Genomic DNA, 12,611 nt, shown 5'->3' with positions numbered 1-12,611 from the left:
GTCAAAGCGAGCTTTAGTTCGTCACCTCCCCCTACCCCTTCAATGGGTTCGATCCCTTTCCCCCCACAACCCCTAACACGAGAGCCGTCCCCGGATATCGATCGCCACGGCTACCGGGTGTACGTTTCGTTTTGCCTAAGGCAACCAACACTAACCACAAACAACATATCGAACTGGATAGAGTGCTATAACCCGTATAGCCACATGTGGAGTTACGTTAGCCCAATTCCCGGGATAACCGAGAGCTATGTCTTGAAGGGTTTCGCCATGGCTTCGCTCCGAGACTCGATCTACATCGTTGGTGGCCGATTATGCTACAAGGAAATGGTTCATGTTTCGGACGGATTCGCCGACTTGGTGGACGTGAAAGTCGAGGTCCTATCCACAGTATTGCGCTACAATGTTCGAACCGATCGATGGTCTACTTGTGCACCTCTTCAAACCCCCCGTTCGGATTTCGCGTGCACCGTATGCAACGACAAAATATATGTCGCCGGGGGCCAGTCCACTTCGACAAATGCCAGGGGAATTTCATCCGCCGAGGCGTATGATCCGACTCTAGACGAGTGGACTTCTTTGCCCAGCATGAGCACGTTGCGATACAGATGTGCAGGGGTCTCGTGGAACGGTAAGATCCACGTGGTCGGCGGGTTCGCTGAGAGGTCAGACTCGGACTGCTCGTCGCCTGGCCTCGCGGAGCGGAGCTCAGCCGAGGTGTACGATCCCGAGACCGGGAGATGGGAACTGAGGGCGAGAATGTGGCAATTGGATGTTCCACCTCACCAGATTCTCGCCCTTGATGATGGGAGGCTGTTCAGCTCAGGGGATTGCCTCAAGGTATGGAAAGGCCACATCGAGGCCTACGATCCCGAGCTCAGCATGTGGAACATTGTCCCCGGATCGCAACAAACGACTCGATCCCCAGCGGGGCACCCATCGGATGGTGCGGATGGCGCATGGTCACCGCCTATCCACCCATTAGACGTTGCAGACGGCACTTGGCCACCCATCCAACCAACGTACGTTACAGTTGCACCGATCGGGAGCCGTTTGTATTTCTTGGTCGGGTATCGGACCTCTGGGCCCTCGCCCAGAACGGTGTCGATGGTGCACATGTTCGACACGTTCGCAAATGCTAACTACTGGAGGAGTTTCGGGCAGGTCGAAGAGGATGGAGAGAAAGAGTTTTGTAGTCACTGCTGTGTTATTCAGCTATCTTGAGAGTATCAGAAGCAAAGAGAGAGTCCTTGTCCTTTACCCCCAAAAAAAAAAAAAAAAGAGTCCTTGTCTGTGTGGAATCCTTTTCCTCAAGCCTGTCCCTTTTGATGTTTCGACCACCCATGAACTCCATTTCCTACGTTGCTTTGTCCATTTCCTTTTTAACATTCTAAAATGTTTCTGATGTATTTAGCTAAGGGACAGAACATCAAATAACAAGAAAGAAGATACCACCATAATCTCTCCTTAGGTTTTTCCAGCAGAACTATTTCCTTGTTGAACATAGACGCTCTCTCTTCAAGTAACAAAAACAAGGAGAATGTGAAGCATGAGATGGTGGAGCACATGTTTTGCACACGGAAATGGATTGATTGAGAGAAGAAGGTGACTGAAACAGATCTGGAGCATGCTAAAACATATAACGACCTTTTCCTTCTTTTTTTTCTTTTTCAATATTTATGAAAAAGTAGTAATAAGAATGAGAGGTGTTAAGCTTTTTATCATGTTGACGTTGAGCTATTTTTTCATCATGGGAGATTGATAAGACTGCAGTTTTGAGTGTTTGATGGTTTTGATTGTTAATCAATTAATCTAATCTTTCTTATCATGTTTGGCAAGATTTGGACATGTAATTATAATCTTCTTTTTCCAATGCTCAATCAATATACCAAAATTGACTTGCTGTTGCTCTTTCTTTGTCTTTCCAAATTTGGCAATATTTGAAGGGTAGAATCATTTCCTGTCTCAGCTTTCTTGTCCCGGAAGGCCAATTTCATTGTATGTATAGTTCGTGCAAACTTTGTTTTATATACTTTCGCTTGATCAAAAATTGAATTTTGCATATTTTGCATATTTTGTAATTTGAAAATTTTGCTTTTTATTCCAGATATAGTACTTCAGAAAATAAATGACCAAGAAAGTGCATTTCGAAGGGGGAAAAGGAGCTTCTAATTTAAAACAATTTTCCATCTTTTTAAAATTTCTTTAAAAAAATTTGGTGATGTTTTCTCAAATTTAACAAACCTAAAGCTCTCCGAGGCATATTAAAAAAAAATGGAGCATATTTTTATCTGCTCGAAAAAAAATATTAGAGCATGCTATAAGGAAAAGCTTTTCGTGGTGTGAAATAAATTGAGTCTTGCCAAAAATATGTAAGGAATTATGGAACTAATTATTGATTGTTTATTTTGTTTAATTAGATTCAAAGAGGTAATCAAACATTTAAAATCACATAAATCACCAGTTCACGCTTTTTAATATATATATATATATAAAATCTAGATCATTGACTTTTAATTAGCCTAATCAAGTTCTTATACTTTTATAAATTTTCTAATTGAATTTTTTCCGATACCAAATCCAACCAAATTTAGTTGACATGGCCGTTAGATGATGCCATAGTGATGTCCATGTGGAGGTGCGTGGAAAATGTAGCAAACGCAGGCCATGTCGGAATACGATGGAGAAAATATTGGCTGCAGCTCTGACTCCAACGTGTCTTCCTCCGAGTCCATTCACCGGGCGACACGTGGCGCCCGGCAGCCACGCTGGAGTCCGAGCTTCGGCCCTTTTATTTTCGTAAATATTGGAGCCAGCTCTCGAAAGTTTCTCTCTCCTCCTGCACGTATTGTCCTGTTTTACTGTTTTGCAAGGAACGGAACAGACCTAGCATGCACATTCTCTCTCATTGCATTTATTACGAAGGAAAGAGAAGCAAAGCTTTACGTTGCTCTCCAAGAAAGAGAATTTACCATTTCCCATTTCTTTCACCCGACCGAGGTTTCGAAATTTTGAATCTCAAAATCTCTCTACCCTCGTCGCGCCGCTCGCTTCTCTCTCCGGCCTCTCCCTCCTTCGATCTTCCCCCGCCCAGCGCTGCCCCTCCGTGGATCACGCTCACAGCCGTGCCGTTCGAGAACTCGAACCCCCGAAGTTGGTGTTCCGGAGGACAGCCTCCCCAACCGGCGACGCGATCGAGGGAGCTGAGAAGGAGCCCGCGGTGGAGTAGTCGAGGGACTTGATGTCGACGCGGCGAAGCCTGAGCTCGGGGCTCTTGACACAGGCGGTGAGGGCGAACCCGAGGAAGGCGGCGTGGAGGATGACGATCGGGGCAAGGGTGTAGACGAAGCACTTGCAGCTGCTGCGCCTCTGGTTGCGGCGAGGCGGCGGCTTGGCGAAGTGGGCGAGCTCCACATCGTCGCTCCGGAGGCGGGGTCCGGAGGGCACGATTGGGCTTGTCGGATCTTCTTTAGGCATCGCGAAAGTCGGAGTTCAAGTGAATGCGAGAGAGCACGGTCACTCACTGAGAGAGGCTGTTCTTGAGAGGCTGTTCTTGATGGTGGTGCTTTCGCTTTTCTTTTTGGGTTTGCGGGATGATTATCATCGTGTTCATACGATTCAGGGAATCATGAATAGAGAGCTTTTTAAGGCATATAATACTATATCTGGTCTATCTTCCTCTTCAAATCTTTTTCTTGCTACTTCTCGTTCTTTTTCAATCTATATCTGGGAGAGCAGATTGGATCATTTGTCTCCAGAAATCATTTCCAGTCAATTTCGCTCAAGGGTCAATCTTTATAACCAGAGGAGCTGTCCAGATTGATGCAGATAAATGGACAATGATCTAAGAATCTTTGGTCTTTCAGATCAAAGCAAATAACTATACCGAAGCTAAAATTTTCGATCCCAGATTTCCAGCAAATAAACAGTCAAGAATGCAATAAAATAGAACAAGTGCTAACTAAGACGGCCTTAAGCCACAGGACTCGCTGGCGAGGGGTTTGCATTCCGACGAGGTTTTGCTTTCCGGTGAACCCAGCATTTGATGCATATGCCATAAAAATCGCAGGGAAACAAAGAGAGAAGAATGATATCAGACGTAGATTCACAATATAAGAACAAACGCATTAAACTAGGCTTCTAACGATCGATCCGACTAAGTGGGATTCGGCCGTTCACTCAAGCATTTTGTCGAACATCTAATATGCACCGCTGAAACGATAGATTTTAGACTAGATCAAGGCTCGAACACAGGTCTGGGTCCCTAACAGAGGGCGCCATAACGCGTTACAACACCGATGAAGGACTGGAAGAATCGAAGTTCCCATGAAAACGAAGTGAGCATGCTTCGGGAAACCCACCGGGTTGAATGGGAAAAAGGGCTGCGGCGGACGGCGGCTCTCGGGCGGACGACTGGCGACGGCGAGGCGTTCCTTCAAGCTCCCTCTCTCTCTCCCTTCGTTATTCGATTGCTTTGGTTAAAGTAGTCGCCGAAGTTAGGTGTTGTTGGGAGATCAAAGATTCTTTGCGTTATTCAATTGCTTTGGTTATAGTGGTCGCCGAAGTTAGGTGTTGTTGGGAGATCAAAGATTCTCAGATCATTTCCTACTAAAGTTGCGCATGAAACCCAAAACAAAGCCAGCTGATCCTTCCTCATTGCACACCCCCAACATATTCATACAAGCACACAGACATGCACCCATATTCACACGCGCAGGAAATTATGAGCTCAGAGAGAGGGAGATTACATAATACAATCAATCGCTATTTACATTTGCAAGATTTTAGGAGTTAGTGTGGATGACCAGATCCAGATCCAGCAGAAAGTCTTATTCCTCTCTGTTTCCCAAAACCAAATGAATCTCGTCCTCTTCAATCTGTTTCCTATGTGGTGAGATGATCCTGAAAACATGCTCTTGACTGATGCAGTTGTCCACCATAACTAGCCATCTGCTCTTCTTCCTCCACCCTTCGCTGTCGTCGATCTTGCCTTGGGCTTTAGCACCTTCCTATGCCGCCTCGAACGCCCTGCGCGGGTCATCACCGACGGAGGTTCAAAGAGCGACATCAACAGAGCAGCACAGCACAGACCCACTCAGACCCAGCTTTCACACGGTCCTGCACGTCTAACCGTCAAAAACCTCAGACGACGGCACAGGAACACATCAACCTCCTCAGTGAGTGACCCGTGCTCTCTCGCATTCACTAGCTCGCCCACTTCGCCAAGCCGCCGCCTCGCCGCAACCAGAGGCGCAGCAGCTACAAGTGCTTCGTCTACACCCTCGCCTCGATCGTCATCCTCCGCGCCGCCTTCCTCGGGTTCGCCCTCACCGCCTGTGTCAAGAGCCCCGAGCTCAGGCTTCGCCGCGTCGACATCAAGTCCCTCGACTACTCCACCGCGGGCTCCTTCTCAGCTCCCTCGACCGCGTCGCCGGTTGGGGAGGCCGTCCTCCGGAACACCAACTTCGGGGGTTCGAGTTCTCGAACGACACGGCTGTGAGCGTGATCCACGGAGGGGCAGCGCTGGGCGGGGGAAGATCGAAGGAGGGAGAGGCCGGAGAGAGAAGCGAGCGGCGCGACGAGGGTAGAGAGATTTTGAGATTCAAAATTTCGAAACCTCGGTCGGGTGAAAGAAATGGGAAATGGTAAATTCTCTTTCTTGGAGAGCAACGTAAAGCTTTGCTTCTCTTTCCTTCGTAATAAATGCAATGAGAGAGAATGTGCATGCTAGGTCTGTTCCGTTCCTTGCAAAACAGTAAAACAGGACAATACGTGCAGGAGGAGAGAGAAACTTTCGAGAGCTGGCTCCAATATTTACGAAAATAAAAGGGCCGAAGCTCGGACTCCAGCGTGGCTGCCGGGCGCCACGTGTCGCCCGGTGAATGGACTCGGAGGAAGACACGTTGGAGTCAGAGCTGCAGCCAATATTTTCTCGAATACGATGTGGATAAAATTTAGTCATTTTGACATTTATATTGGAAAAATGTTGTCCATGTCATGCTCTGATGGCTAGTTATATTTTATCAGATTTAGTGTCGAAGAGACTTGATTAGAAAATTTGTGAAAATATAGGGACTTGATTAGACAAATTAAAAATACAAAGACGAGATAAGAAAATACATAAAAGCATGTGTATAGAAAGTAAAATCTCTCCAAAATAAACGAAGCATAACTACTTGTTTGGTTATGGCTTTCCTTTATTTTAAAATAAATTACTAATTCGAAAAATACTCTGAATTTTTTTTATTTATTTAACATATGTATAATTGTAAATTTCGACGAGGAGTTGGAACGTTCCTTCTATCTGGCAGAGAAGTGAGGGAGCTTTGACGATGGCGAAGAAAGCTGTTTTAGCTGATAAAAAGAACCCTCTTCCAGATCATCAGAAGGCTGACATGCACATGAGCCTGGAAAAGCTCGACAGAGCTTTAGAAGTTCTCGAGCCTCCATATATTCATCGTGCCCGTATCCCCTCCTTTTCTTCAACGAGATGTCTTCCTCTTTATTTCTCTTTTTTTTTTCCAGAATTAGCTCTTGCTTGTTTGCCCTTTTAAGCACACACCAGAATATCTTGAGAATTATAACAAGCGTTTGCCATGTGACTAAAAGATTTCTTGATATTACTTCTCGAATTCGCTTCAATGTTTCCTAAGAATTGAATTTAAGATGATGTCAACCTTATTTAGCGATTTGCCACCTTGGCATTTTAAATCGGCCCATTTAAAAAATAACGAGCTTGGCCAAATTCTCTCACCGCAAATCAAGTCCAACTTGCAAAACTAAAGGTTTGTTATTCAAACCATCGCTGATCCAATGCAATAATAAAAAAATAATAGATGCTTCTAAAACTATATATTATGCAATTTAATTCCAATATTTTTGTTTAGGGGTTAAAAATTAATCCCTAATTTTTATGTAATGAATGAATGAAACGGGTGGCCAAAGTTTAGGTGTCAACATTGGTGCTTAGACATCGTGTGGCATTTTCTTTTCTTTTCCTTTCTTAAAGAGTTGCTTCTGGTTGGATTTGTAGAACTATTCAGACCAAACGAGATCATGTAAAAGGCCAAATAAATAGCTAATATAGGAGCCAAATCATAGAGGCAAGTAATATAAAGTTCTCAATCCACCGAACTATTATTTCCATTAACAAACATCATGTGATGTTGTACATTGCTTATGTATCTATAACCGGAGTTCACGTTAAATGGATGCATCTTCTCATTCTCCTTCCCTTTTGTACTCCTTCAAATCAGCAAGAATATCGCCCAACCTTTGGGACAGGTAGGTCTGACATAGGACAGGAGGAAATCTGCACATGATGCAATTTCGAACGAGTTTAGGACTCACTGCCAGCATCAATTTGCTAATGTGTACCACGTCTAATAACTATTGGAGTAGCTATTACAAATACAGCGCCCAAATCCCCAAAGGAAAAGGTTCCAACCTGATAAAGAGAGCGTGCAAGCATGCAGTTGATCATATCAATGCCTCACGAGAACACACAAACAAAATGTCCAAGCATATGCATTTCGATGATCCTTGGACATGCACGTTCAAATCAGAGTATCGGCACTCAAACATGATGCAAAAAGACAATTTGAATCAGGAGGAGAAGAAGTTAAATGCTAGGACTAAGAACTGATGATAGAGAAAGTACAATAGCATCGTCTTGTTGTTATATAGAGAAGTAACTTATGTGTCCGGCAGCTTACTTGGGAGGATTCTCTTCTGAAGTACATGTTGGCAAGCACTGGACAAGACAATCATGGTTGGGCGTCATGAAGAATGGAACCTGCATTTTATGAGAACATGTGCGTAAGGATTTATTTTACAGAGTATCAGCAAAAAAAATCATTGAGAATGGAGAAGGTAATGATTGAAAGATGCTAACTAGGCATAGAAAAACAATTAGGCTTCTTTTGTAAAAATTTAGGTTGGATCATCCTTGAAGATAATCTCAAGTTGAGAGGAATTTCCTACGAGTTTGATCACTAGTCCAATTGACTTGCCACTATAGCATGATAGCAAACCTAGGATCATTTTCGGAATCAACTTACAGCAATCCAAGCTTGGCTTCAATTATGCTCTAATCTTCCTATTACTGCCCTTTTTAAAATTTTATCGACAAAGCTTCAAGATCTCCTGATGATTTTGCAGAATTTTTTTAAAAAGATGAGCAGAAATGTGGGGGCAGAATTTTTTAAAAAGATGAGCAGAGAGGGGGTGAGAGAGAGAGAGAGAGCAAAAGGCCTTACAGAATACCGCTCTTGACCATTCCCTATAACTCGATGAAGCGTGGACCTGATTGAAAAGCAAAGCAAAAGTATAGATTTGACAAAAAAGAAGCAAAAAAAGGCAAGTCGAATGAAACAATATGGAATGACCTTGCTAAATATGGAGAACTGCAGGACACCTATCAGATTCATGGGAAAAGTTCATGTCGTATATCACTAAACATGTTTTCATGCATCATGATGATGCATGTTAACCTTATCGGTTGTTAGCAATCCCAGAACACATACAAAGATTAGTATCCAAAAGTTAAACCAGTGAGAGTTGAGTGTTGATAAGAGCACTTAGCATACCAATTTTATAGTTTGTCATTCATAAAGAGGACTATTTAGAAATTAACACAGGTTATCAAACATATCATGCCATCTTCAATAATTGAGTTTAAGTAGGATTTCTTTTCTGAGGCAATTCAGCTATAATTAACCAATGTCAAGAGCAGATGCCCTCGTACTACTAATGGGCCACTAATATCAGCAACAGCCATGAGGGTGCAACAGAAGATAGTCTGGTGGAATTTGGGACAGATTACACAATCCGTAGTAGGCTGCCATAAGAAAATCTCTGACCTTCATGTTCAAAGCTTTCCTCACACCAATTTATCTGTATAGACTTTTATTAAAGCATATTACCTGAAAATACAATTGCTCCATCGTTCTAGCATATCACCGATATTCACTATGAATGCTCTGTACAAGAAATTAATGGAAAGAATGTTACTTTTGAAGATTATCATGAAATTCTTCTGTCTACTAGTGAAACAATTATGCAAAAATGAATCTACGCAATGAACTGAACAACTAAAAGAGGGCAATCGCAGAAACAACTGTAGAATGTCTATGATGCATGGTAGTTCTATGACTGTGGACTTGCACCTGATTAACCAGGAAAGAATGGCGGAATACCATCATATGCGTTGGTCTAAGAGTATTTGAGGAGAGAGAGAACGAGGTTGTTCAGCAAGGCACCGGAGGGATTAAATTGATCAAGGTTAATATGTATACTTACATAGATGCAAATTGCAGAAAGGAAAGGAGAAGTGGATGAGGGCCTCTCTAAGTTTCTAATTGGAAATCCATCCTTATCCCCATCTCACGATAATACTTTCTCTCTAAACTGGCTTATCGCTGCCTTTGTACGAACAAGAACCACGATAGCAGATCAGGTCAGACAAAGAAGGACTATCGTAAAAAATGTATTCACTAATACTGGTGTTGGATTCCACTCAACATCGGCATGAAGCAATTTTCCAATCATGCGTATCACGGGAAACACATTGTCGTGCCCATGCCCCAACAAACAAGAAGAGCAAGACTTGAGACAAAGTCATTCCAAGTTTTATTTGTAAACCATAAATCACTGGAATATAAATCCTAACATGATGATCTTCCACCAAAAGTGTCCAAATTACTCTAAATATGACATCGATAATATAATAATCTCAAATTCACAATTGAAATTCAGGTGGGCTTTACCCTTTCATAGGTGGCACATATTCCCATATCTGAGGTTTCGCATCTTTGTTCTTGCAAATCTAAAATAGTTAGATCAGTTCAATGCACCATAACTATGCATAAAATCTGCACCAACGGGTTTATAGGAGAATAGCAAATACCTGGAGACCTGAGACAGCATCCGTTGCCAACAAGGTAAGAAACCCAAAGTCTGTATGTGCCCCAGTTCCATATATTCCTTCGGAGGGATCAAAGACTACACCTAAACAATGAAGGGAATATCAACAGGATGAGAAGAAAGAATTGCGGATTTTTGTTATGTAGTTTAGCAAAGTAAAATCTACCTTCATAATGCAGCAAGCGCAAGTCTGCAATAGGCTCACCGAATATTTCTGGCTTTTCAAAAAAATCAGCTTCCAGATCAAGTGCTATAGCAATAACCCTTGCAACTAATTTCGCCACATTCCTGAATGCGCATTTTACAAATTAAAATATTACCAAATTGATTACCATCACTTTGATACCAACAAATTACACTGAATCTTGCTACATAGATCATCTGCGCATTGCTCTTAAAGTATAACTGTATCCAAAAGTCAACTAATTTTGAGTTGGAGACTTTATGTAATGAAAATTGTGACTGTAATATCAGCTCTACCACTGTAAGCAAGTAGACAATTGAGTTAAGGCTCTTAGGCAATGTGATTAATAGTGAATCTCGGGCATAATAGCTACATAAAGATCCCCCAGAAAAACTGTTTAATCAGCAGTTACAAATTACTAGAAGAGACTTATACTTTGGCCATCATAGGTAACAGCTCAAGAAGGCATATGCAGTTAAGAAGTCAGAGGCAATTTAACTCCCTTAGGCCGCTTTGATAAAAAGAACATGGCACTATCTGATGCATGTGGAAGGGAAGGTGGGGATTATTACGGTACCGAAAAGGTCGCAGACACCACGCCAGAGAAACAGGGGATCTCTATACAGAAAAAATTAAGGTGTACAGCTTTAAATCATCTAGAACAAAGACTCACAATGCTTGACTATGATATTCCTGCATAGTCTGCCTCCACCCTGGCAATATATCTAGAAAAAATACAATAGTGAAACTAAATTAAGTAGTGATCATCAGCAGCATTTTTAAGTTGGACAATATTAAGCAATTGGTTACCCTCAGAAGGCCAGACGTTTGGTCCAAAATCAGGCTTCTGCGCGTTGGGATCATATTCTGGTACGTCCACTCCTAAGAAGTACCCCTCCCTGTAATCTCCTATAAAACGGCAATGGAATCAGTACTACTTAAAGATCTTCTGAAGATGATAGCTAGATAGAAAGTAACAAAGCTTCAATTAAATCTTTGTTATAGAATTCATGGTTTTGTGTTGAGTCCAAACACTTGGAGTGCCAAAACTTGGCACGAAGGACATTTAAGTGTCAAAAGTTAGGAAAATGACATTTAAGTATTAAAATTGGAGCAAAATTGATAACTTAAGTGCTAACGGCAATAAAATCCGGCAAAAATGTTGAAGTGACGATTTTCTGGTGAAGTAAATGCAAAACAATATCGTTTTGCACACTAACGTGGCTAGATAATACAAAAATGATGTCGTTTTGATGCTGACGTGGTAAAAAGTTAATAAAAAATTAATTAAATTAAATTTAAAACTAAAATTATTTAACACATTAAAAAATAAAAAAATATTTATTAAAAAAAAAAAAGCCAAGGGAGGTGGCTGAGGGCTAAGCTCTCGCCGCTGTTGAGAAGGGCCGGCAACGGTGGAGGGAGGGTCACCGGGGTTGCCACCCTTGGCCAAGGCTCGACGACCCCGGTCGACCCCCCCCACGTCGCAGGCCCTTCTTGGCGACGGCAGGGAGGTGGCGACGATGGGGGCTCAACCCTTAGCTGCCTCCTTCCTCATTTAAATTTTTATTTATTTATTTATTTAATTTTAATTAATTTTTTATAATTTAATTAAATTAATTTTTATATTAAAATTTAAATCCACACCAAAACAATGTCGTTTTTGCGGTGTTTTGTTGAGTCAACTCTCCGGTGAGCCACGTAAGTGAGAAAAATAATAAAAAATTACCACATAAGATTTTTGATGAGGTTCGTCGGGAGTAACAGTGTCCCACTTTTAAAAAAAAGTAGTACTTAAGTGTCAATTTCCTAATTTTTAGCACTTAAGTGTCCCTTTGTGCCAAGTTTTGGTTCCTGAGATGTACTTCTCCCATTCCGTGTTAGTATTTCAAAGTTCAAACAACTAGCTACTATTTATGTGGTGAAGAGTCCCCACTTCCTTTTAGTCCCCCCTTCCTTTTCTAAGTGCTGCTATTAAATTGCCGGCTGATTACAGGGAGCTATGAAAAATCAAACCTTTTTTCTGATTTGGAGGGTCTAAGGTTTGATCGAACAGAGGACTGTATCCTCTATTCTTTGCGTTTCTTAATAGTTTCATCTTTTCAGTTAATGGAAGATCAAAAAACTGCCTGCTCTGGGAAAAGAGCTCGTCCATTAAATCTTGGCTTATTCCGTGATTGATGACATAAAAAAAACCCTGAATCCGTGCACGCCTGCGGCCAATGAAATGGATTTGTCCGTCAGTGTCAACACAAATTAAAACATCAGTTTTCTTGGTTTCGGTAACGGAAAATAAATTGAAATAGCAGAAAATTCGAGGGAATGGAAAACCTGTTTCACTAGAGAGGCCAATCGTTGAAGGTCGGAGCTCGATAGGTCGATTTGGTTCAAACCTGTAGGGGAAACTCCAGCGACAATGCTGTCCATGCTGGCCATTTTGCTTCTCCGACTAGTGAAGACTGATGATGATCAGCTCACAAAAACAAGTGTGTACTATCGAAGCTTT

At 42.1% G+C, this 12,611-nt stretch overlaps 2 protein-coding genes across 2 annotated transcripts; one reads left to right on the top strand and one right to left on the bottom strand.

Moving 5' to 3' along the window:
* Positions 1-204: 204 nt before the first annotated feature.
* Positions 205-1,221, top strand: LOC104442663 (influenza virus NS1A-binding protein homolog A). The gene has a single exon (XM_018872568.2). It carries the CDS (start codon positions 205-207, stop codon positions 1,219-1,221), a length of 1,017 nt encoding a protein of 338 aa, XP_018728113.2.
* Positions 1,222-7,218: 5,997 nt separating this feature from the next.
* Positions 7,219-12,532, bottom strand: LOC104442664 (2-oxoglutarate-Fe(II) type oxidoreductase hxnY-like). The gene is given in 12 exon segments (XM_039299786.1): positions 7,219-7,309; positions 7,713-7,792; positions 8,256-8,301; positions 8,922-8,978; positions 9,765-9,823; positions 9,905-10,005; positions 10,088-10,209; positions 10,779-10,830; positions 10,916-11,014; positions 12,122-12,302; positions 12,304-12,318; positions 12,437-12,532. Coding segments are annotated over 12 exon segments (999 nt in total).
* Positions 12,533-12,611: the final 79 nt, after the last annotated feature.

This window comes from Eucalyptus grandis, chromosome 8 (genome assembly GCF_016545825.1).
Source record: "Eucalyptus grandis isolate ANBG69807.140 chromosome 8, ASM1654582v1, whole genome shotgun sequence".
Taxonomy (NCBI): domain Eukaryota; kingdom Viridiplantae; phylum Streptophyta; class Magnoliopsida; order Myrtales; family Myrtaceae; genus Eucalyptus; species Eucalyptus grandis.
Note: the sequence above shows the minus strand (reverse complement) of the source record. Positions and strands in the feature narration are given on the sequence as shown.